This window comes from Glycine soja, chromosome 19 (genome assembly GCF_004193775.1).
Source record: "Glycine soja cultivar W05 chromosome 19, ASM419377v2, whole genome shotgun sequence".
In the NCBI taxonomy this organism is placed as follows: Eukaryota; Viridiplantae; Streptophyta; class Magnoliopsida; order Fabales; family Fabaceae; genus Glycine; species Glycine soja.
In genome coordinates this window covers 42,598,443-42,621,836 of record NC_041020.1, presented here as the reverse complement: position 1 = coordinate 42,621,836, position 23,394 = coordinate 42,598,443, and the positions used below count along the sequence as shown (strand labels likewise).

Genomic DNA, 23,394 nt, shown 5'->3' with positions numbered 1-23,394 from the left:
TGGATAGTTGTGATTCCAAAAAATTGGTGTGAGAGGATCCAACAATGTCGGGGTACAATGTGTTATGGTATGACGTTATTCATTTGAAAAAAAACATGTGATCACAAGTCCAACACACCATATAATTAATTTTTATTTTTTTAAAAAAAATACATTCTCATAATTACAAATATTTATAATATTATACATATGATTATGTGACTTGTAAAAAAATTTTAGGATCTTATTCAATCATAAGTTTCTATATAATTAAAAATGATTTACTTTTTTTAAAAGTTGAATTTCCAACAATTTCTAATTAAAAAATATTTATAATATAAGTTTATCAACTTAAAGTCCTTATATGATTATAACAGTGACAATAAATTAATGTGGCAATATTTGAGAAAGCAACATAATATAGATTGATGTGCCACTTTTTAAATGTATGACTTGTTTTATTTGGCATAATTTTTATTATTATTTTGATATCATGATCCATTAGAAGAGGATTAAAGTGACCAGTAGGATTCAAATAGTACACACCATAGAACATAAAGTAACAAGGTTGCAATTGAGAACAAATTAATATTAGTTACTATGAAAAGAAAGATAGAGAAGCATTGACATAAGAACATGTCAATAACTTAAAGTGTTTGGTTAATGAGATGATAAAATTTGCTTCTAATATGTAATTTGGTGTTTTTTTTATAGACCAACTGATTTGGTGTGTTGTTTAAGGCTCATATTTTAATATTTTACTGTGTCTTTGAAACTACAAGTCAAATGAGGTATTTGTTTTATGACCAAAATAATTTAGAATATAAAAATAATATTAAAAGATTATTTTATTACTAATTTAAATTACACTTATACTCCCTGATATTTATTGATATTGCATATAACTCCAATTTTTTTAACATTTACAACAATCTCCTTTGTGGGGGGTACAGAGTGAAATGCTTTTAAGCAAGTAAGAAAGATAAATGTAAAAATGTATAAGAAGTGTTAGTGCAATGTTTTTCAAACAATTAAGGAAGTTAATTTAGGAATAAAAAAAAGAGATATCGGGAAAAAAATTTGTCGAGACCTTAGTAGTATAAGTGTAATTTACTATAAATTTTATTATAACATGATATATTATTTAGGAGAATAATTAAGTTTTTTTTACTATGAGAATAATTAAGTGTGTTTGGTTTTCTATTTGCACACTCAAACGAATGTTAATCTTTTATAGAAAGTTGCACATGTTTGTTTGGCAACTTTTGTTTTCTGCTGAGTTGGATGTCATTGTCCCTCAAACATAAAAGCTACACATCCATGTTTTTCCATTGAACGGGACGTGGTTGGAAGCATGTCATATTTCAATAGGCAAGATTACCTTTAAGCTCTTCTGGTTTCTTCCTTGATCTTTCAATTTCTCCATGGTCATAAAGGTTTCTAGGCATGAAACCATAATGCAAGAAGAGAACCTTGTCCGAGTTGCTTGCCTTGGCTTTTAAGAGTAAGGATTCTGTATTTTTAATATCTGTGGACGATCTTTGTTTTTTTTTTTTGTGAGTTTCTAATTTTTTTTTTTGGGGATGATTTTTTTTTGTGGGTAATTACCCAAATTCATTCTTGAAAGTGTGCTTTTAAGAGTAAAGATTTTGTATTTTTAATAATTGTGGATCGATCTTTGTTTTTTTCTTTGTGAGTTTCTAATTTTTTTTTGGGGGGGTCTAGATCTATTTTTTGGAGGGATGATTTTTTTTTTTGTGTGGGTAATTACCCAAATTCATTCTTGAAAGTGTGTTTCCCCGACGTATTAATCCTTGAAAGATGAATAACTATTTTTTTGTCTCTAAATGTGTAAAAGTATTGACATATTAGTTCTGTCATTAGTTTGGTTCATGAAATCTAACCTCTTTGCTGACGTGACAAGTGAAGATTAAAATGTCATGGAAAAAGATTGTCAATTGGGTAGTTGACTTGATAAGACCAATATGTTGGTGGACTAATTTCTCATTTTTGGAATGTATTCCCTCCTTTCTCCCCGTGTGTTCTCTCTTGTCTTCTCTTTCTTTTTCTCTTCGACCATGTCAACCACCATAAAAAATATTTCTGGCAACCCTTCTCTCTTTCTCTTCTTATTTTTCTTTTTTCTTCTTATTCCCTCCTTTCATAATGGTGAAAAATCCATTGTGTGGATTGGCTGAACACTTAAGTTGAAGTAAACCTCGACATTCACCATGGGCAAAATGACACTTTTCACCAAATTTGCATCCTTTGATGGTATTGGATTTGTTAGATATGTGGGTTTTAACAACAGATGGGACATAACCATTAGGGATGAGTGGTGGTGTAACAACAGTTCTTGGTGCAACGAGTTTTAAATTCATCATATGGGCAACCACATTATAACCATTGGGAACATAAATGTTTGGAGGAAATCTTAAGGCTTAAAAGCCTTAAAATTTCAATTCACTTAGAATTCTTTTTTCAAATACCTATCCGTAAAAAATCTAAAAATAAAAAACATAATGGTGGGATTGTGGAATTTGTAGATTTGATTTGAAAATGAACTTTGTAGATTTGTTATGAAGAAAAAAGAAAAATAAGAAGAGAAAAAGAGAGAAGGGTCACCAAAATATACTTTCATGGTGACCGACGATGATTAAAGAGAACGAAAAGGAAAAGGAGATGAGAAGAAAGAGCATAAGGGAATAAAGGAAGGAATAAATTCTAAAAATGACAAATTAGTCCATCAATATTTTAATGAAAAATTGGTCCTGCCGAGTCCCTTACCTAATTGACAATCTTTTCTCAAGATATTTCAATCCTTACTTGCCACATTAGCGGAGACATTAGACTTCACGAACCAAACTAATGACAAAATTAATATGCCCACATTTCTACACATTCCGCGACAAAAAAAGTAGTTTTCCACCTTTCAAGGATTATATGTCATCGAAATACATTTTAGGGGAGAAATTTGAGTATTTACCTTTTTGTTTTTTAAACCCATTGGTGTTATTCAAGTTATTTTGGGCTGTTAAAACAAGTCCTAAAAAATAGTTTTAAGGTATATATTTTAACATTTTTTTTGTAAATTTACTAATTTTAATTTATAATATTAGTACCAATTTTTTAAAAATGTAATACAATACTATATTATCAATTAAAGTTAGAAACAAATAAAGTATAAATAGAAAAAATATCAATTCAAAATATACTTAGAAAAAAGTGAAAAAATATTAATATCATATCATAAAATTTGAGTAATTATACATTTGAAAGTGATTTTGATTGATATCTCCTAACAAGTTTCTTTTCTATAACAATCCCTTTAAAATAAAAGTATCCGAATATAAATCAAGTTACGTTAAACTTTTAACTAAACTTAAGTTTATAAAGTTGAATTCAACGAAACTTTACATTTTTAGCTGTAATCCAAACACATCCTAAGTGTTATGTAATGAAAAATTTAAAATATGAAAAAACGTATTTATACGATGCTGGGGTACGAAGTCTAGTTCGGGATATATAGGGTAAGTAAGAAAAGGTTTGAAAACATCTAGTATCTACACAGCTGAAGCACGGAGAGGGGTAGAAATAGAATAGAAGTTTAAATACAAAAAGTGGAGTGAAAAGATTAAAAAGGGATTCTGAAAATCATGGGCCATCGGGTCCATAACCAATACCTGAATGAAAGGCCCATTCTCGTTGAAACAAAACACTTGTGTAGTAGACCAGAGGATCTGAAAACCTTAAACCCTTTTCTCGCCTCCATCGCAGGTTTCTACCTATATTGCTGTTCTTTGCTTCGATTAGGATCAGGTATGTTTCCGAATTATGATTATTGTTTCCAACTTACGAGCTATGTTTTTGGCAATAATAATGCTATCTTCTTCAATTTTTGCAGTCACCATGTATCTTCAGTTTTACATAAACGATAACGGTGACAAAGTTTACACCACTAAGGTGAGCTTTCTGAGTTTCGTTCTGTAATTTGTTTCTATCTATAAATGCCTTCTACACTTAATCTGAGTTGAATTATTGGAGAAATTGCATATTGTGCTGCATTTTTGTTATTGTTTTTACTTTTTAGGACTTGTTGTAATGTAACCGCATCTTACATGGGTGGTTCACTATGTTTTGAAGTGTGTTACTTTTCTTCTTTGCAGAAAGATTCGCCGCTAGGGCTACCTACACAATCTGCTCATCCAGGTAATTTGCAGAATTTTTTTTATAAGCAAACATGTCATTAAAATTAAGAATGCTTGAATTGAGCATAAGCTATTCCTATAGCAGTACATCATAGGGAATGCCACTGCTTTGGCTATACAACTCATACCGTTCCCGCAACAAACCCGAAGCACATGACAGTATCTATTTCCCTTCCCCTGCATCTAGCATTTCTCTAAGCCCCCCATGGCATGAAAGAGTTGCTTCTCTGTTCACACTTTTTGACACTTATGCTACACTCTTTTAAAACCATCCCACTTATAGCCATCAAAATTAATCTTTCGAATGACCAAATAAAAGGCATGATATTGATGACATCCAATTATATAAGGGCCAAGGCAACTTCTTATTTGACAGCTTAAAGATTGCAGTTAAAAGGCATACTGGTCTCTGTTCCTTTGAATAGCTAATAGGATTTTATTCTCTAGCACCCATAACACCACCATCTATTTGAGCCATAACCAATGTGATCCCGTTCAAACCAGTTCCACCATACTGCAACTTCCATTGAAAAGAACCAGTACCTAACGTCACCCAATCTTGACCTTTTGCTGACGCTTAGTTGCCCCTTTTGATGCTGCTTCCTTGTGGTGTTATGCTAATGGTCTTTCTAGGAGAGCCTTTTTTAGATTTTTAGAGAGATTGACATGCTTTGTTGTATGCTTGTGATCTTTGTCTTTTTTTGGCCCCTTTTCATGATTTAGTTTTTATCTTGTGTTTCTTCCCTTAGGATTTCTTATCCTCTACTTTTGCGAAAATTTCATTGTTTATAAGGGAAAAAAGTGAAAGGCGGAACAAAGATAACACCATTAGACTTTTAGACCCAGTACAACTCATTGTTTTGCCTCATGTGCCTAGTCAATTTCAGCTTGGCATTCATGTTGGATGAAAACTATTGACTGAGAAACATCATCATTGTGGCTGATTGTTAAAATTCTATGATGGGGAACTTGGTAGCTTAGGACTTGTTTACTATAAGAAAATGTTTTGTATTTTTGATTTCTTGTTTTTACATTTAATTATACAAATGTGACTTTCTACTTTGTTTTCTATGTTCAATCATTAAACACAACTTATTATTTTCACTGCTCCCTATATAATTTTTTGAAGATGTGCTTTTTGCACTCTTTGCATTTTGTCATTGGCAGCGAGTTGTCACTGCTTATTGAAACACTTACCTGGTTTTCCTGAACTGCAGCCCGGTTTTCACCTGATGATAAATATTCAAGGCAGAGAGTTCTTCTGAAGAAGCGTTTTGGATTGTTACCGACCCAGCAGCCACCTCCAAAGTATTGAGTGATATAGAAGCTCTACTTTTTAAGTGTCTTTTGTTCTATGTTTAGACAGTATTTTGTGAACAAGTGCTGGTGCCTGGTGTAAAGTGATTGAGCCATTTATGCTTTGTGTTTTTGAACCAATTACATCAAAATCTGGCTCACGCTCACGTTAGACTGAAGTGACGAATGTTAGTTTGCACTATAGGATTTTGAGTTGTGTTTGCAGTCAATTTAATATTCTCAAAATTTTATTTGTTCTCACAATGCATGGGGTTCTTGCCAGCCTTCAAAACGTGATAAAAATGCGGGTAGATAAAACCAGACATGAATCGAAACAAGATCAAGAATTTTACCTGTGAGAAAACTCGTGTTGAAGGTTTTTTGCCCCAACTAAGAAAGACAATAGAAAAGTGAGTCAAGATAAGCAATGTAAAAAATAAACATATTTAAAGCAATGAATTTAGCTCTGGAATAAATTGATAGGGAAGGGATCACGGAAGTTGGGATTAATAGGATATGTGCCAATTGTTATGTAAATAGGAGGGGTTCAAGGTTTATGGGACATGGTCTGTTTGAGCAAGCTTATTTAGAAATATTTTTAAGATATGAATTTTTTTACTAGCTAAAATAAACTTTATTAATTAATCATTATTTTATTTGTAGAATTTCATTCATATGATTTTTCAACTTCTTTTTTTTTTTTTCATGTTATCACAATTGCCGAAACATTACTTGTCAAATGCAATTAGAAAAAAAATCTATTTGATGACGAATGGTTATTATTTATTCTTTTGTTAAAATATATTGAAATATTAATGAAAATAATAATTTTTTTACTAAAAATATTTATTTTTATTCATTACACATTAAACTAAAATACTAATTAAAATAATTATAAAACCCATGTGAGACATTAATTTCTGTATTTACCATGTACTAAAAATTATGTATATGCAATGGATCTATTTAGTAAAATTTTATTTTTTTTAATTTTAAAAATGCACATTTTAATATTTTCTGATTTTTTTCGCAGTAAAAAATTTATTTTCTGATTTTTCTGGGAAGATAGGCATAGTTAAAACGTGGTTTCAGGGACATTATCGGAAATTAAATTTAATCCTCGACCAAGACGACTACTTCTTCTAGTTCAGTTGCACTCAAGATACTCCTCACAGGAAGTCGAAGTCGAAGTCGTCGCTTGCCAAGTGCATTTCTTCTCATTTCTTGCTGCTTCCGCGTATGTTTTAATTTTCATATTCTCGATCTGAAAACCCTAATCTACGCCGATCCGCATCCAAACTGTAAATGCGATTCGCTTTGTTGTTGAAATTCTTCGATTGATCGGTGCAGGAATGGCCAGAAACATAGCAGGATTACTGGCGCTGCTTCTCGCTGTTTCGATCTGCGGAGCCGTCACGATTCCTGGTCCCGTCTCCGATGCTCACCGTTCCGCCGCGCTAGAGCTCTTCGATGGATCCTTTTCAAGGTCAATTGAACCCTCTCTAGCTATGTTTTTTGGTGTATAGTATAGTTTAATTTGATGCATGTTTAGCTTAGTTCTGATATGCACATGCACGGATCCTTATGTTATAAGCCTTGTAAGTGTAACTAGCTGTAGTTTCGTCGAGATTTAATTTCGTAAATCAGTGTAAATAGTGAAGAGCTTGTCTAAGTAGAGTTTCTTAAATACAAACCAAGGTTTTAAGAAACTGTTCCCAAAGCTATTTTGGCCGCAATTTCAAGGTTTTTGAGATCACTTTGTCTACAATCTCCTGCAATATCAAGGATCACAATCTGTGGCCACAACCGCTATTTAAAACCTTGATACAAACTATGATGAATATTGCACCCTGACTTTGTCGCTATTTAATTATCGTTTTGTTTCGAAAACTGTGCACAAGCTATTTTAATGCATTTTTGTTGTCTCTTATATATTTTTTTTTCAAATGCAACATTGAGATCTAAGCGCAGCCTAAGATGTCAAAAGATTGTTATAGCTCTGTGTAAATCTCCTGTTGTACGTCATGAATTAATATTTTAGGTTTGTATCACTCTGTTGAAATTTCAGACGACTCTATATAAGATAACTCATTTTGATCATCTTATTTGTTATCAGTTTAGAAGAGGCCTATGAGGCCCTAAGAGTTTTTGAGATTCTTGGGATTGGGAATAAGCCTGATGTGAGCACAACCACTTGCAAGAAAGTAGCAGAAAACCTTGAGTTGTCATCGCCTGTGAAGGATTTGTTCTATTCGTTAAAGGTTAATGGCATATTAAAATGCAAGGTTGATGGGGATGTTTTCAAGGTAATTTTGTGCTATGGGTATTACCTTTATGATTTGGTTGCAGCTTGAATATCATAGCTTATGAAATTTATATTGGGTCTTTAAATTGCGAGCCTGGAAACTGATGCTCTAGTTTGTTTATCTTGTAAAGGATATTGCTTTGAGACTTAAAGCCACTGTCAATGATGCAAGTACTTTGGTGGACATGTACTATTCAATAGGAAGTCTGGTTCTTATAAAGGTAATTCTCTAGACTCTACACTACTTGGTAGTTGGTAAACCCAGTGGGTTGTTACTTGAGTTTTCATTAGAATCATCTGCGGATTCTGTGGTGCATTGTCGAAGATTACTTTCCTGTCCTTTATACTCATAGTAAACTGGGTTTTCCTAGTCATTCTGCTAATCTAATTGATATTGTAAAAATTCTTTTGGTCCTAATATTAATCTAATTTGCCAAAATTTCTCATGTTATGTTATTTTAAATAGTGGAAATGCTTGTCTTTTGGGGACTATTTTTTTTTTACTTGCATACAGCCATTTCATGTTATGTTTCATTATGGTTTGTTCCTGCATTTGATCACTTCCTTCTATGTAAACAGGACCAGGCTTCTGATGTTGATGTGCTTCTTACTGATGCCGATGGGACTTTCCATTCAATCAAGGTCTGTTTTATTGTCTTTTGTATTGAGTAAGGTGGGAACTTGCTTTGTTTCTTGATAACTACCATTCTGGTCTTGTCTAACATGGTGACAGGAGATTCCCCCTGTTTTATTCATTTTGCTTCACAACTTGCATAAGTTTTTGTTGCTGCAATTGCATTTTAAACTGCCATGTGCAATGTGATTTCATGTCCTGCATTATTGGCAGGCTCTGAGTCAAAGTGATGGAAGATGGCGTTATAGTTCTGATAATCCAGAATCTAGTACCTATGCTGCTGGTAATGATATATATGGAAATGTGTCGAGGTTTTTTGTTCTGCACTGAAACTAGCATTATGAAATTCTTGGAAATATTGTTGTTTATCTATAATTATAACTTAAGCTATTCATGTATTTCACAGGATTAGCACTTGAAGCACTGGCTGGAGTGATCTCATTAGCATCTTCTGAAATTGATCAGTCTAGGGTAAAGTCTGAGTCTTAGATTGGTTGCTTGACTTGCTTCAGTATTTTAAACTTTTAAATCTTGCTTAGCTGAAAAGTTTCAAATTGTGTCTAAATTCTGAAATTAATGCAAATGAAAGTATTTGCATTATAATAGTATGCCAAATAAGATTTTTGTCAAGAAAGTTTCATTAGAACATTGTAAACTAAATTACTAAAAGTTAAACACCAGCTGGGAACTGTTAAATGAAAATGAGTTTAAATGGTTAGTCAAAGTGATTAAAAACATTTCAAGACTATAAATTTAGTCTTTTTTTTTAGATGTATAGTGAATCTAAGGTTAAACTTGTTAGTGTTGCATTTTTTAGAGACCTTTTTCGATTTTGCTTTATTTGCTTTTGTTGTTTATGATGCATCTTGTGATCATACTTTATCCTGGGCATCCTGGCACTTCTATCGATATCTTATATCAGCTCCTTTATGTCAGGTGAATACAGTGAAAAATGATATATTGAAGCTTTTTGACAGCATTGAGAAATATGGTATGTGTACCTTTGCTTTTAACCTCGTTAAAATTAAAATTCCGAATAATAATTTTAATTTATCCAAATGGACCTTAATTGTTTGTTACTACATTAAATGGTTCTGTTGTTCCTTATACCACATTCCTCATCCTGCCATCCTAAGATGAACATATTATCTCTTTTTCAGATGATGGAACCTTCTATTTTGATGAGAAATTTGTTGGTGGAAGTGAGCATCAGGGTTCTCTTTCCACAACTTCTTCTGTTGTTCAAGGGGTTACAGCATTTGCTGCTGTAACTTCTGGAAAAATAAATGTATGTGGAGTGTAAGGGCTACATTATATTTTTTTTTATTCTGTTAGAATTTTCTGTTAATGTTTTGCCTTTGCATTTCCAGCTTCCAGGGGATAAAATATTGGGTTTGGCAAATTTTTTCCTGGGAATTGGAATCCCAGGAGATGCCAAGGACTTCTTCAATCAAGTTGAATCATTAGCTCTTCTAGAGAACAACAGGCAAGTGCATTTCTAAGAACAATCCATTATTGAAAAATACAGCTCTATATTGATGTCTCTTTCATTCTTTACCGATACATTGATCTCTTCATGATATTCAGTAAAAATATGTACCTTGGATTTCTTCTTGTGGTGTAGGGTTTCCATCCCATTGGTACTGTCACTTCCTGCAACGGTTTATTCATTATCCAAAAAAGATCAGCTCAAGGTATTCAATGAAGTTAAAGCCTTTATTTTGAGGGTATTGTAACTAATAGATCTTAGAAATTAGGAATTAAAGATTGATTGATGGTGTACACTGGCTTTCTGAATGCCTTTCAAAATTTGTACATTCTTTTTTAACAAAGAAGAGTAGAGAAAATTCTATAGCCCTTTGGCTTTCATTCAATTTTGGCCTGAACCATCCTTTAAGTATACATTTTCAGCATCTCCTGTCAAAATCCAGAGTTGGTGAGTCAAAATCTAGTATTCTCTAAAATGATTACTGATACAGCTCTTAGTTTTGATTAGGCTTCCTTTGTTGCCATAGGATACTATGTGTTATTATTAGTTCTTTCATTTCCAATAATTTCTTTTGAATTCTTCCATGTTATGCTCTCCTTTGTTCCGTTGCCTTTTATTCTGTTATGGAGCTTAACAACCCCCCCATTTGCACTTTTTCCCCACTTATTACTTGTTGATTCAATTACATGAAGTACTATATTAACATCTCATGCATCGGTTGGTTGTGTTAATCATTCATCAACCTTTTTTTATTTATTTATAATTATGCAGTTTTTCTGGTTCTCACTTACACTTGGGAAAACATGACAAATTTCTATTTCAAAATGAATCAGGTTAGGGTGAACACTGTACTTGGTTCAGCTGCACCACCTTTAACAGTTAAGCTTGTGCGAGCTTTCCGCTCTGATGCTAAAGATTCAGCTATTATTGAGAGCAAGGTGAGTGATGATTCTCAACAATTTAATTTGAGGAATGGGGCTTAATAATCTCCCCCTCCGTATTGTGCTATCATTTGGTTTGAGGAATTCTTTCTCATCTCTGGTGTGTTCTACTTTCTGTTGTTTGAAACACTGCTCATGTTTCATGATACAGGAGCTCCAATATGATCAAAATAATGGAATTCATGTCTTGGAAGCTTTCCCAAACAATGTGGATGTGGGAACTTATGCGTTTGTTTTTGAGGTACCTGCTTGTTAAGTTTAGTGAATATTTTTCCATTAAGTTGCATCAAGGTGTATTTGTATCAGCCTGTCAACTATTTTAAGCCCGTTTTGTAGATTGCACTTCATGATTCTGCTGGTGAAAAAGTTTATGCTACTGGAGGCCAAATTCATGTACCAATATATGTCACTGGCATTATCAAAGTCAGCAATGCGGAAATTGCTGTTCTTGACAGTGATCTTGGAAGTGTTGAAACCCAAAAAACGTATGTTTTTATTTTTGGTTTAAAAAGTTTTCTGATGTTATGTTCAGAATCAGTCTGCTTAATTACTGTGATTTTGGTTTATTGTGGTTAATGTATAAAATTTAAACTTTGAGTAATGTATTTAACTGTTAGTAACTCTTTTGCATATGTTTTATTTCTTCATTTTCAATTGTCATATTGCTATCCAGGCTAGATTTGGCTGGAAATGATGTTGTTTCACTCTCAGCTAACCACTTGCAAAAGTTGCGCTTTTCTTTCCAATTGACAACACCTCATGATCATGCTTTTAAGCCTCTTCAGGTCTGTACTAGTTGCCTTGGACCTTCTAAATGAATGCCATTTCAATGCTCTTTTTATTGAGGAATTATTCTTCTGCAGGCATTTTTCAAGTTGAAGCATGAGACAAAGCATGAACACATCTTTGTGGTTGGAAATACTGGCAAGAAGTTTGAGATTATTCTTGTTAAGTATCTTTTATTTCATAGTTCTTTGTCTAGGTTCAGATGCTCTTCTTGAGTACTCATTTAAGTTTATTATAATTTGCCAAGTGTCCATTAATTTGTCTTAGTGCTGTTCTTGCTTTGCTCATATTTTGTGATTTTGGGTCTTAGGATTTTCTTGGTTTGGTGGAGAAATTTTATTACCTCTCAGGGAGATATGACATTGAGCTGACTGTCGGGGATGCTGTCATGGTATCTTGCACTATTTTATTTAGCCAATTTTCCCTTTACCCCATAATACAATAGGCAATCTAAGCAAAATTTATTTATGGTTTCAGGAGAACTCTTTCTTATGGCTGCTTGGTCAAGTTGATTTAGATCTTCCTGAAGCACCTGAGAAGGCAGCCCGTCTTCCTCCACTCCCTGTTGATCCTTACTCAAGATATGGGCCCAAAGCCGAGATAGCCCACTTATTCAGGGCTCCAGAAAAGCGACCACCCCAGGAACTCTCTCTTACTTTCTTGGGTTTGACCCTTCTGCCATTTATTGGCTTTTTGGTTGGGGTAAGTCTTGTGAATAATCCTCCCCTGAAAGTAGCACACGATTGCTGATGCCTTTAAGAAAAAAGGCAGTGTAGATAATGGGAAAAATAAGATAAGTGGAAAGAGAAACTGCAGTGAAGTTATCTAGAAATGATAATTTATTTTTACTTTAAATTTACTTTTATGACTGATTTTTATTAGTTAGCTAACATTTGAATGAGTTTTATCAAAGAAATATTGAATTATATGATCTTGTAAACAAACCACCCAAAATTATAAGCTGTTAGCAAAATATACATAAATGATTTTTATATTATATTTCTTACATGACCCCTCATGCAACAACCCGTTGTGCTTGAAGTGTGGACAATGCACCGGCCTGCCAAGGTTGTGCTGAAATCAAACTTGTCTTTTAATTAGAAGAATGGGGGTGACAAGGATCAAACTCAGACCCACTTGGCTTTGATAGCACATCATAAACCAATGATCCCTAAAATTTAAGCTGTTAGACATGAATGGTTGTTATATTATATTTCTAACAACAGTGATGATTTTTTGGGAACTTTTGGGATAAAAACTGAAACCACACTGTTTTCTTTATTTATAGCAGGGATATGCCTATTTTTCTCCTTATAATTTGGGAAAGAAAAACTCATTGGTGAATCTGAATTTGATAACATAGTCCCAAATTAAACTTTCTGTTTCTCTCATCACCTTTCAAATTAAGTCCCTTGCTCCCATGTTAACATATATTTGGAAGTGGATATGGTTTAAAATGAGAGCAAGGGGTCTTATTTGCTTAGGACACCAAAAAAATATTTTAAATGTGGAGCAGTATTGATTGGAATATGATAGGTAATTGATAGGTGAGGAAAGGGGTATGCTAGGAAATATCCTTGGAAGAGCTAAGAGCCTTAGTAACTGTTAGTTAGTTAGAACAGCTAGGATAACTAACTGTTAGTTAGTTAAGAAACTATAAGTAGTCAATTAGGGGAATTAGAGGGAATGGGGGATTAGGAAGTGGAGGGTGGCGAGACCTCGAAACTCATTTGTATTCTGTCTTGGGTGTTGGAGGCACCACAATAATAATACACACATTCTCTGTTTCTGGTCCATCAATTGGTATCAGAGCTCTGATCTGGGAGCTTGGGAACAGTTAATGGTGACGAAGGCGAACGCGATAATGGAGACACCCATGGAAGCCATGGAGAAGGCGATAGAGGAGAATTGCGAAGTGGTGGAGGCGTGACTTGAGTTTGATAGAAGGGATGATATAGCGATTAGCGGCGGCATGGGAGAAAAACACCTCCCGAATCGAACATTCATGCGGATGATTCAATAGGAGGGAATAAGGGGAACGCTGCGCAGGGCAGCAATCGGTGGAGAACTCTTGAAATGCCAATATTCGAGGGAGAAGATCCGATGGGCTGGTTAACGAAGATAGAAAGGTATTTTCGGTTGCAAGCTGTAAGAGAAGAGGATAAGCTTGAAGTAGTGATGGTTGCCATGGACGGAGAAGCTCTAGGGTGGTTGCAATGGTGGGAATCTTGGAACCTAAACCATTCTTGGGAAGGGTTCAAGATCGCGATCTCCCAAAGGTTTCAAGCGTCTAACCTAGGGAATCCTTTTCAGGCATTGCTGGCACTAGAACAGGAAGAAACAATGCAAGAATTCATAGGCCAATTCGAGAAGCACGTCGGAATGGCGAAGGGGTTGGAGGAACTGTTTCTGGTGGAGGTGTTTCTCAAGGGGGGCTGAAAGAAGAGATCAACACTCAGGTAAGGCTCCATGATCCAAAAAACTTGATGGAATCTATGGTCAAAGCTCGTGAGTGGAAGATAAGAATCGAGTCTTAGGGAAGTTACCCGTGAGTAATAGCAAGGGGTATAAATTTCAGAAACCCGGTTATTCGGGTCAGAGATTTGTAAGGGATTGACAACCAGCAAATAGTAAGGTAGCTGATCCTACTAATGCCGCTAAAACAAGATCCAGTGGATGGCAAAGTAGAAGAACCTTCCATAATTCGCCACCCGCGGAAGTAAATGAGAAGATGAGGAAAGGAGAATGTTTCACTTGTGAAGAGAAGTATAATCCTGCTCATGTGTGTTAGAATAAACAGTTCAGATTGATGATTATGGAAGAAGAGGAGGAAGGAGACCCTATTGACAACCAGCAAATAGTAAGGTAGCTGATCCTACTAATGCCGCTAAAACAAGATCTAGTGGATGGCAAAGTAGAAGAACCTTCCATAATTTGCCACCCGCGGAAGTAAATGGGAAGATGAGGAAAGGAGAATGTTTCACTTGTGAAGAGAAGTATAATCCTGCTCATGTGTGTAAGAATAAACAGTTCAGATTGATGATTATGGAAGAAGAGGAGGAAGGAGACCCTTGCTGATGAAAGGCAGGCTGTTTTTCCTCAACTTGACCTTGAGGACAAGGTCCATCTTGAGGGGGGGGGGGGGTATTGATAGATGAGGAAAGGGGTATGTTAGGAAATATCCTTGGAAGAGCTAAGAGCCTTAGTAACTATCAGTTAGTTAAAGCAGCTAGGATAACTAACTAACAGCTAGTTATAACTTTTAGTTAGTTAAGAAACTATAAATAGTCAATTAGAGGGAATGGGGGATTAGGAAGTGGAGGGTGGTGAGACCTTGAAACTCATCTATATTCTGTCTTGGGTGTTGGAGGCACCACAATAATAATACACATTCTCTGTTTCTGGTCCAGTTCTATCAGAATATTGTCTTATGAAAGATAGCATTTGCAAAGATTCAACATTTGATGTTTGAAAGACTGCTTTAAACTTGCAAGATTTCTATGACCATCTTGCATGAAATTGGGCCTCTATATGAGTCTAGTCTGATGGCTTTTGGTTGCTATTGCTAAATGTTCCAGTCTAAACAGGCTTGGAATTTTATGTGTAAACATATATGTTTTCTTCACTTCTTACGCATAGGTAGGTAGGGAGACACAGGGTAGATGATTGTCTTGGCACTATGAAGTTACTTGTACTGGTTTACCTTCTGTGCTTTTCTTATGATTTGGTCTATCTTCCTTTGTCAGTTAATATTTGTCATTCTCTTTGATATCATTTACAGCTGTTACGCCTGGGAGTGAACTTGAAGAATTTTCCTTCTTCAGCAGTACCTGCTGCATATGCCATCTTATTCCAGCTTGGCATTGCCACTGTTCTATTGCTTTATGTACTTTTCTGGTTGAAGGTATGCCTGCTTATTGATTCTATTGAACATGTTTCCATCAATTTCTTCTGTAGTGATATTTATTTTTCAATATAAAGTAAAGGTGATTCATTATCAATGACAATCGCTGTCTCCTGTAAATTTGGTAATGATTAAATAAAATGCTGATTTTTTTTTTTGTTCATATGCAGCTGGACTTGTTCACTACACTCAAAACTGTAGGATTTTTGGGAGCTTTTCTGTTGTTTGTGGGACACAGAATTCTTTCCCATCTCGCGTCAACATCATCCAAGTTGAAGTCTGCATAAGTAAAAGGAAGATTGTCTATTTATAAAGACATGACATGATAATGTGTTTTTCCTTGAAAAAATGGTACCAATCCAATTTTGTAGGACTTTGTTGTACTAGTTCGTGCGAATTTAGAGCTCAATTATATCAAGAGAAAAGTTTTATCTTGATCTTGCCTTATCTTAATGAAAGTCATTGACATACCACTATGTTCTAGCGTATACTTCTCCGTGACTCCCGAGACATTATGGTTGACATTTTTTGTTGGCCCCCGAACACCATATGCTATCACGGTCCATATCATGTAGTCTCTCCCTATCTACTTCAGCTTCAACTAACGTATTGCTTTTTATAGATAAATGTCTGTGACTTTGTGTAAAGTGTTGTGCCAGTGGATATAGATTTGGCTTAGGCTTTAGGAACACATGGATGGATCGTGCAAATGCGATGAAGTGATTTGTTTTAAGATGTCTTTCCGGTTCTTCTGATGTTTTGAATCCTGCCATCCTAAATCCCCTCCCCTCACCCCTTAGATCCAAAAAAATGTTGGCTATGATAAGAATGTTTATTTTAAGAATTAAATGCTACATAACTAGTTGAAAAGGATCATGATTGGAACAAATATTTTTGGTAGACTAAATTATGCGATTTTAATTAGTTTATATACTTGGATGTTGGCCAAACAATAGTGCTATTAGACAAGGGTAAGGATTCAATCATCTAGTCATCGTTTTCATTTTCTATTTTATTTTTATTTGAAAAAACGTGCAGTTTTAAATGTAATAATATTGACTGAATGCTTGATTGGGATTATTTTTTTTAAAAAAAAGCTTTTAAGTTCACAAATGTAAACTATTTTTTTCAAAATAAACTCAATCAAAACATGCACCGAGAAATTTCCTGCCGAAATTCCAAACCATAGCTGGAGTTAAGCTGTTCAAGGCGGTCTGCACATCATGAAAATACTTCATCAAATTAGATTAGATAATTAAATCTTGTAACTAAACTGTTACCAAGTTGAATGCAAATTTTGATAAGTTTATTTATGCTTTTTCTCACGTTGAAGGGGACTTTTCGTGGCAACTAGGGCCCTACGGCTGTTCTAGTAATGTTAATAATAGGTCATTCTTGGCCATATGTGTTTTTCCAGTCATTCGTTTTGCTAAGACTAATGAATGGTACTACATGATTTATAAACTACGCATGTTGCAACATTTAAGGAACAGAGAGTCTCACAAACCCTATCCTCACTGACCACAATAGTTTCCAATTTGAGTACTTTGTCAGTCATCTTGAGGGTTGTGCTCTCTTGTTTGAGCAAAGCATTATTTTCAGGCAAATTACTGATGCTCCTTTATTCTACTTTAAATAACAACCTATGCCCTAAGGTATGGCAGGCCATAATTCCACACAATGCATGCTTTTCAGAGTCCGGCCATTGCCAAAATAGTACCCCTTTTTCATCCAGGTCAACTCGCCAATGAGAAACAGGATTCCAAAAAACAAGAAAAATGTAAAAATAAAAACTAAAAATATTCGGTAATAGGTAGAAGTTAATTTTTAAATTAGAATATTTCTTCAGAGTGGATATAAATGTTGAAGCGTACAAAATTCAATAAATGCAAAAAAAGATAAAGACGATTTGGGTGAGCTTTCACTGTGACTTGCGTCTATAGTGAAGAGAGCTACACTGAAAGCTTAGGCCTTAGGAATAGAGCTACATAATACACTTATACACCTAGTAGCACTGGTAACTTATACAAGTGAATATTATGACACTATTCAGAGACCTTGATGCTTTGACTTGTGAGCCACATTTTCTTTTGAATTATAATCACTGTATCATCATCATCTACATCATATATGGTCACAGCCTCCCAGTGTAATGCTGGCAAGTATTTCTTTATATACTCCACCACTGAACGCTTATCATGGACAATGATGAAACCCTTTGGCCTTAGGATTCTATCCATCTCAATTAATAAATCCTCTGGACTGCATTCTTTCTTAATAATATCAGAAAACACAGTCCATGCATGGAGTAGATCATACGTTCGAGGGTAGGTTGAAAAAGCTTCACACCTGTCAGCATTTATATGCATAACATCATTGATATAAGGTCATAAAAAGGTAATTCAACGTTGAAGATTTCACGTGTTTACTAATCATTCATTAAAAAAACTAGTGTACCTCGGTACCAGCTTACTAATCATTCATATTTACACACAAATTAATTTTCATCAGATCATATTGAGTCAAAATTCGAATCACTGAAATACTTTTTGCTTTTCACCCCATCAGTTTTTCTTGAAACCAGAATTTCCCCCTTTTTTCCCTTAAAAAATGATCCAGCACAGACATGATATTTAATATTAAACTCATTTAAAGCCACCACTTAGACAAATTGATTATAATTCAAAACTAGTTCAAACTTGAACAAATTTATGAAATTTGTTTTAATTAAGAATAAATAATATACATTTATAGTATAAAGGTTACATCATGATGCATGGTATGTTTGTTGAATTTTATAACAATTATCTTAAAAATCACACCAATGATAATTTCTGCAGTGTAAGCTTTTAGCCAGAAAATACATGCCTATTAAACTCTCTAGTTAGAAACACTTCTGAACCAATTCTGTTATATGATTCCTAGAGAACTATGACCAGGTTACTCCTCCAATGAAAACGCTCTGAGAAGATCATAACTAGATAACGGGCCTTTTTAAAAGACAGAAAAAGTTATACGCATATCTAAATACTTCCTGGTGTTTAGACCTCCATGAGTGTAGCAGTAACAAAGTAATGCTTTGATTTGGTATGTTGCATTTTATGTTCATTTATCCAAAGGAGAGAGAACTTAGAATTAGAAAAATGAAACAAAAAATTTAACAGGATTTGCCATAATATAACCTTGGGGAGATAATTGTTTCAATGAAGAGACAAGCCATACCAGTTGTGAACTGTTCCTATAAGTCCTCTGTCGTATATAATCTTGAGAGTTTTTTGTTCATTTTCTGGCACTACATTCATAACCCAAACATCTTTGTCCTTCAAAGCTGCTGCAAATGAACCCAAGTTTGCCTTCATATCCATCACGTTCCGAATTGTGTCTGGCTTAATCTTACTGGCTAGCTTGCTCCAGTAATTACGAACTCGTTGTTTCCAAACTTCCTGGACAAAGTTAGATCTCTCATACACCAAAAACTAGCAAAAATTCATATGTTTGTTCAGCCAGGTCTATTAAGGTACACTGCCTTAGATTAGTTCTAAAATATTTGGTTCCTTTAAAGCTCATTCATTTTGATTCCAAGATCATCTTAGAACTGGAAAATAAAACCATAAAATTTTCCACAAATTCAATGGATATAAAGAATTGTTCATATGCTGTCAAATTTAAATTGTCTTTTAATAGGAAATTAATTAGACACTCATTGCAGAAAGAAAGTGAAGGGGGGAAATGACAGCTACACCACAGATGGGATGTTTAAACTGGTGCATACTCAAATATAGTCTAGTGATACATGTGATCTCGGTCATCTTTGTTTATGTTTATCAGTTGACTAATGCAGGGTTTCAACCACCATTGCTCTTGTTCTTGTATTTTCTTTCATATTCTTCTTCTTTTGTTACAGTTAGTAGTAGCAGTCTTATGTTGCTACTTCCTTCTGATGAATGAAAGGATTCTATTGAAGATATTAGAAATGGTGAACAAGATTTTAAATTACCATGTCCTTCTCAAACATTTCAGTAGAATAGTGAATTTCTGCCAGACGAGGAGGTGGAGTAGTCAATCGAGCAGGCCAAGGAGCCAAATCACTTCCTTTTGCTTTGTGCATTTCTGCATAGAACAGCAGAATATACAGTTATTGCTTACAAGATTAATTAACTAATACAGCAATTGATAGTGCAACATGTGAAAATGCTGTAGTATTGTCATATATATCATACCAAGAAAGAACATGGATCTATCTATAATGGCAATAGTAAAGCAATTTCATAAAGTGTAAACAACTTGATGACCATAAGGCAGTTCTTTTGCTGCAGTTAATTTTTTATCATTTATTATTCAAAATCATATTTTAGAACTACAAATGATTGGAAAATGATGAATGCCCTGTGGGGAATTGTCCACTAACCGTCCACCCGAGCATGTGGTTGACTAGATGTGTAATTTGCTTCACAAATGGTTAAAAGTAAATGAATGTAATTATATACAATTACTGATATGTGGTTAATACTAACCACTTTTAAGACAAGTTAATTACTATTAGATATTTCAATACACTAACAAAGTTAACAACTATTTACACCGTTAACTACATCGGCCATTGTATATTTATGCTCATTTACTCTTAACCACCACTTGTGACACAAAGTTTAGCATATTTATACACGTATTTAATCATGTGTCCTGGTGGGCGCTGGGTGGACAATTCCCAGCAGGATGAATATCATTACTCTTAATGATCTGAGAACATTTTCTCCAGAAGTACATCTTATGATTTAGCAAATAAAAAACATGAAGTGGAGGAAATATCACTCACGATCTGAATAACGTGAGATGCAAACTTTCATTTTAACTCCCCAAACAGCATCAGGATCATCATCAGACCTGCAGAGTGGAGGCTTAGTACCAGGCAATCTCTTTAAGTAGCAGCTATTAGTGAGAGGCTTGACCCAAATAACAGTCTGATCCTTCTTAGAAGCTATTTTCCAGCACATCCTCTCCACAAGAGTGCTCATTTCTCGCCATATCCTCCTATCCTCTTCATCCTGTGCATAGGCTTCAGGAGATGAGTACGCGAAATAACCTCCTGGCCTCAGTAACCTATCCAGCTCAAGCAGAAGTATACCATCTCTCTGAAGCCAATCGATTCTACAGCGAGAGCAATGAGCAAGTTCGAATGATCTACTTGGATAAGGGAGTCTTTGGGTCCCCAAGACACCAAGATATGCTGGAATTCCCCTCTCTAAGGCAAACTGGATTTGATTTTGATGAACATCATTTGGTGCCAATGACATTGCTATCACATTAGAGGAAATAAGATATCCTCCAAAGCTAGCAACCCCACAGCCAACATCAAGAACAGACCTGACTCTTCCCCCATTGTTTATATCATTGTTTGGAAAATTAAGCATCTGAAAGAGCAATTGTGGAGGAATATAGTGTTAAAATACTCTCAATTAGGTGAGAAACTTCTATGTTTGGGTGATGATTTTATGGGTAAAATGTGTTTTAGCCTTTTAGGTTCCTCAATTTTCGGTATAAATTGGTTTTAGTTCCTATTTTGAAAAACGATGATTTTGATCACTATTTTTTTTTTTTATAATTGGTGAATTTCGTCCCTCACTCAAATATCCAAGTTTCATAACGAAAGATGAAATTCACCTATGAAGACCAAAATCATTATTTTTAAAATATAGGGACTAAGACCAATTTTGACCGAAATTTAAGAGATCTAGAACAATTGAAGCATTACATTGGCTACTGAGGCTTACATTAGCAATTGAAGCAATGTATTTACCAGCACCATAATGGAAGTGGGTTCCTCCACCAGGAAACACTATTGTTTCACCTTTCACAACCATCCAGTTCTGGTCAGATTTTTCAGTTGCTAGATGGGTATGAGGTATATTTGCCTTCCACACCTGGTCTCTGCTTTTGGGCCACTTGATAGGAACCTATGTTATCAAGAACAACACAACAAATTAAATGCTTAAGCAAAAGAAAATTTCAATACACTATGAATTGTCTTAGTTCCATCTAATAATATCAAGCAATCTCTGGAGAATGAAATGTCACCTTGTACCCTGGAGGAGGAGGAATTAAACAATTGTATCTCCTATCAGGTGTTGGGCAGTGTCTCTCATAGTGCTCCATCAAAGATAAATCAAGCTTCAATCTTGTTTGGTATATGAGATTTCTGTCCAGACAAGGAATCAGCTCGGATAATCGATCATCACAGACCTTAAAAAAGTTAAAAGAAGAGTATAAACAAGTTGAAGGGTGTCAAAAGTAGTAAAAACTAGAAACTAACATGAAGGGAAAACAAAAAACTTTTTCATTTCAAAATCTTAATTTAACTCACTGGAATGCTCTTTGGTACAACACTGCCCTCTCCTCCAACAACTGTGGAGGAAGATTCACCATCATCTTTGTCCCCTCCCAAACCAAAGTGGCTCAAAGATTTATCACCATACACAACAGAAGATGAATCACTATTCTGAGAATAGAAATAGAAAAAACCACCAACAATCACCAAAACCAACACAGCTGTGACCAATTTTTTTCTGGAGTTCACATCTGCTCTTCCTCTTGCCATGCTTGCCACTGCAAAAGAATCACCTTTTTTAGTATGACTTCCACTGCCACACCACAACATCAAAAATCAAAAGCTGACAAGGCAAAGAAGCTCAAGTACTCATACAAAATCTTCACACAACACTTACTTATCCAAAGTTCACTCACTCATGCCACAGTGAGGAACCTATCTGACTTGGAAGTTAGAACCACGAAACAAGAATTGCAAAGAAAGTTTAAAAAAAAGCACTTGAAAAAAAAAACACCAATAGAATAAGCATGTCTGAAACATTATTAGCTCTTTGTGGAACCTGCAGTACATCCCTCATAATAGAAACATCACTGTTGAATCAAACACACATTAATTAATAATTAATAATTTAAAAACAAAGAAGGAAAAACTGGTTTTAACAGAATGATGGTAAAAAAAAAATGAAAGCTACAGCTACAAAATCAAATCTATGTATAAGTGAGAGAAGCTTATGCAAGTGGTCTCACTCACTGAAAAACATAGGAGTAAGTAAGAGCAAATGGGTGAGTGTGTGTGGATGAAGTGGGATAAATGAAAGAGAATCACCGACAGGTGCCACTTGCCAGCTAGCTATTGACGTCACTGTAGGGATTCCCCAAAAGGGAAGGGAAGAAAATAGAAATGGTATGAGCCAATGGAAAGTGACTCACCCTTCTTAAGGAACCATAGTTTTACATTATGGTATATATTTATTTTTATTTTCCATGTATATCTTCTTTTAAAATTAGTTTTGTTCAAGATATAATTAAAAATTAAATGTAAATATCCTTCTCTCAGAGAATATCAAAATTGTCCTTCAGCTAAATGTAAGCCAATTTGATATTTATATGCGTATACGGCTTTCAGCTCTTTTTCCTTTTCAGATAAAAAGAGAGTATATCACATATTTTACACCTCAAATTTTGTATTTTCGCCAAAAGCTCATTGCTTTGCAGCATCAATAGGGTAGGTATGACTAGCATAGACAGTATTTTTCATTTAATTCAGAGAATGGGAGATACTAGGGTGAAGTGTGCCTAGTGTCAGTGGAGAACTCCCCAACTTTCAAGGGCCCATTTGGCCATGTGACCATTTGTATTCCTTTGGAAGTCTTTTTCTTTCTTATCTAACAATGATTTTTATTATGTCAGCAATTAATAGAATAATTTGAATTAAAATAATCCTTACTTAATAATAAATTGATTAATTAAAATGCACAAACTAGAAAAAAAAGTACTAGTGGGGTATATAGTTCAGAAATATCTTTTG

General features: G+C 34.6%; 3 protein-coding genes across 5 annotated transcripts; 2 read left to right on the top strand and 1 right to left on the bottom strand.

The window, feature by feature from the left end:
- The first annotated feature begins 3,637 nt into the window (after positions 1-3,637).
- On the top strand, positions 3,638-5,747 carry LOC114399370 (H/ACA ribonucleoprotein complex subunit 3-like protein). The gene is made up of 4 exons (XM_028361558.1): positions 3,638-3,798; positions 3,884-3,942; positions 4,146-4,188; positions 5,405-5,747. The coding sequence occupies exons 2-4, from the start codon at positions 3,889-3,891 to the stop codon at positions 5,500-5,502; spliced, it is 195 nt and encodes a 64-aa protein (XP_028217359.1). The 5' UTR covers positions 3,638-3,798; positions 3,884-3,888; the 3' UTR covers positions 5,503-5,747.
- An 836-nt stretch (positions 5,748-6,583) lies between these two features.
- Positions 6,584-16,275, top strand: LOC114399608 (dolichyl-diphosphooligosaccharide--protein glycosyltransferase subunit 2-like). The gene is made up of 20 exons (XM_028361813.1): positions 6,584-6,720; positions 6,834-6,969; positions 7,600-7,789; positions 7,920-8,009; positions 8,368-8,430; positions 8,636-8,705; positions 8,829-8,893; positions 9,359-9,413; positions 9,583-9,710; positions 9,793-9,908; positions 10,047-10,116; positions 10,745-10,849; positions 11,004-11,093; positions 11,189-11,337; positions 11,526-11,637; positions 11,716-11,799; positions 11,949-12,029; positions 12,116-12,340; positions 15,420-15,542; positions 15,713-16,275. The coding sequence occupies exons 2-20, from the start codon at positions 6,836-6,838 to the stop codon at positions 15,827-15,829; spliced, it is 2,067 nt and encodes a 688-aa protein (XP_028217614.1). The 5' UTR covers positions 6,584-6,720; positions 6,834-6,835; the 3' UTR covers positions 15,830-16,275.
- A 1,067-nt stretch (positions 16,276-17,342) lies between these two features.
- Positions 17,343-22,642, bottom strand: LOC114400244 (probable methyltransferase PMT3). Of its 3 annotated transcripts, none has more exons than XM_028362591.1 (8): positions 22,618-22,642; positions 21,904-22,145; positions 21,618-21,782; positions 21,314-21,496; positions 20,359-20,953; positions 19,540-19,652; positions 18,765-18,985; positions 17,343-17,891 (listed from the first exon to the last, which is right to left on the bottom strand). In XM_028362591.1, the coding sequence occupies exons 1-8, from the start codon at positions 22,625-22,627 to the stop codon at positions 17,588-17,590; spliced, it is 1,833 nt and encodes a 610-aa protein (XP_028218392.1). In that variant the 5' UTR covers positions 22,628-22,642; the 3' UTR covers positions 17,343-17,587. The 3 variants fall into 3 exon arrangements, with proteins under 3 accessions (XP_028218392.1, XP_028218393.1, XP_028218391.1); XM_028362592.1 differs by lacking the exon at positions 22,618-22,642 and adding an exon at positions 22,265-22,599; XM_028362590.1 differs by lacking the exon at positions 22,618-22,642 and having other exon boundaries at positions 21,904-22,258.
- Positions 22,643-23,394: the final 752 nt, after the last annotated feature.

Coding starts and splice junctions, on each gene's coding strand:
- LOC114399608 (XM_028361813.1), top strand. CDS start 6,836: ATGGCCAGAAACATAGCAGGATTACTGGCGCTGCTTCTCGCTGTTTCG. Junction 7,790..7,919: donor TTGATGGGGATGTTTTCAAG/GTAATTTTGTGC, acceptor TATCTTGTAAAG/GATATTGCTTTGAGACTTAA. Junction 11,338..11,525: donor AGTGTTGAAACCCAAAAAAC/GTATGTTTTTAT, acceptor ATTGCTATCCAG/GCTAGATTTGGCTGGAAATG.
- LOC114399370 (XM_028361558.1), top strand. CDS start 3,889: ATGTATCTTCAGTTTTACATAAACGATAACGGTGACAAAGTTTACACC. Junction 3,943..4,145: donor ACAAAGTTTACACCACTAAG/GTGAGCTTTCTG, acceptor TCTTCTTTGCAG/AAAGATTCGCCGCTAGGGCT. Junction 4,189..5,404: donor TACACAATCTGCTCATCCAG/GTAATTTGCAGA, acceptor CCTGAACTGCAG/CCCGGTTTTCACCTGATGAT.
- LOC114400244 (XM_028362590.1), bottom strand. CDS start 22,197: ATGTTGTGGTGTGGCAGTGGAAGTCATACTAAAAAAGGTGATTCTTTT. Junction 21,783..21,903: donor TTGTACCAAAGAGCATTCCA/GTGAGTTAAATT, acceptor AACTTTTTTAAG/GTCTGTGATGATCGATTATC. Junction 20,954..21,313: donor ACATTGCTTCAATTGCTAAT/GTAAGCCTCAGT, acceptor TTGCTCTTTCAG/ATGCTTAATTTTCCAAACAA.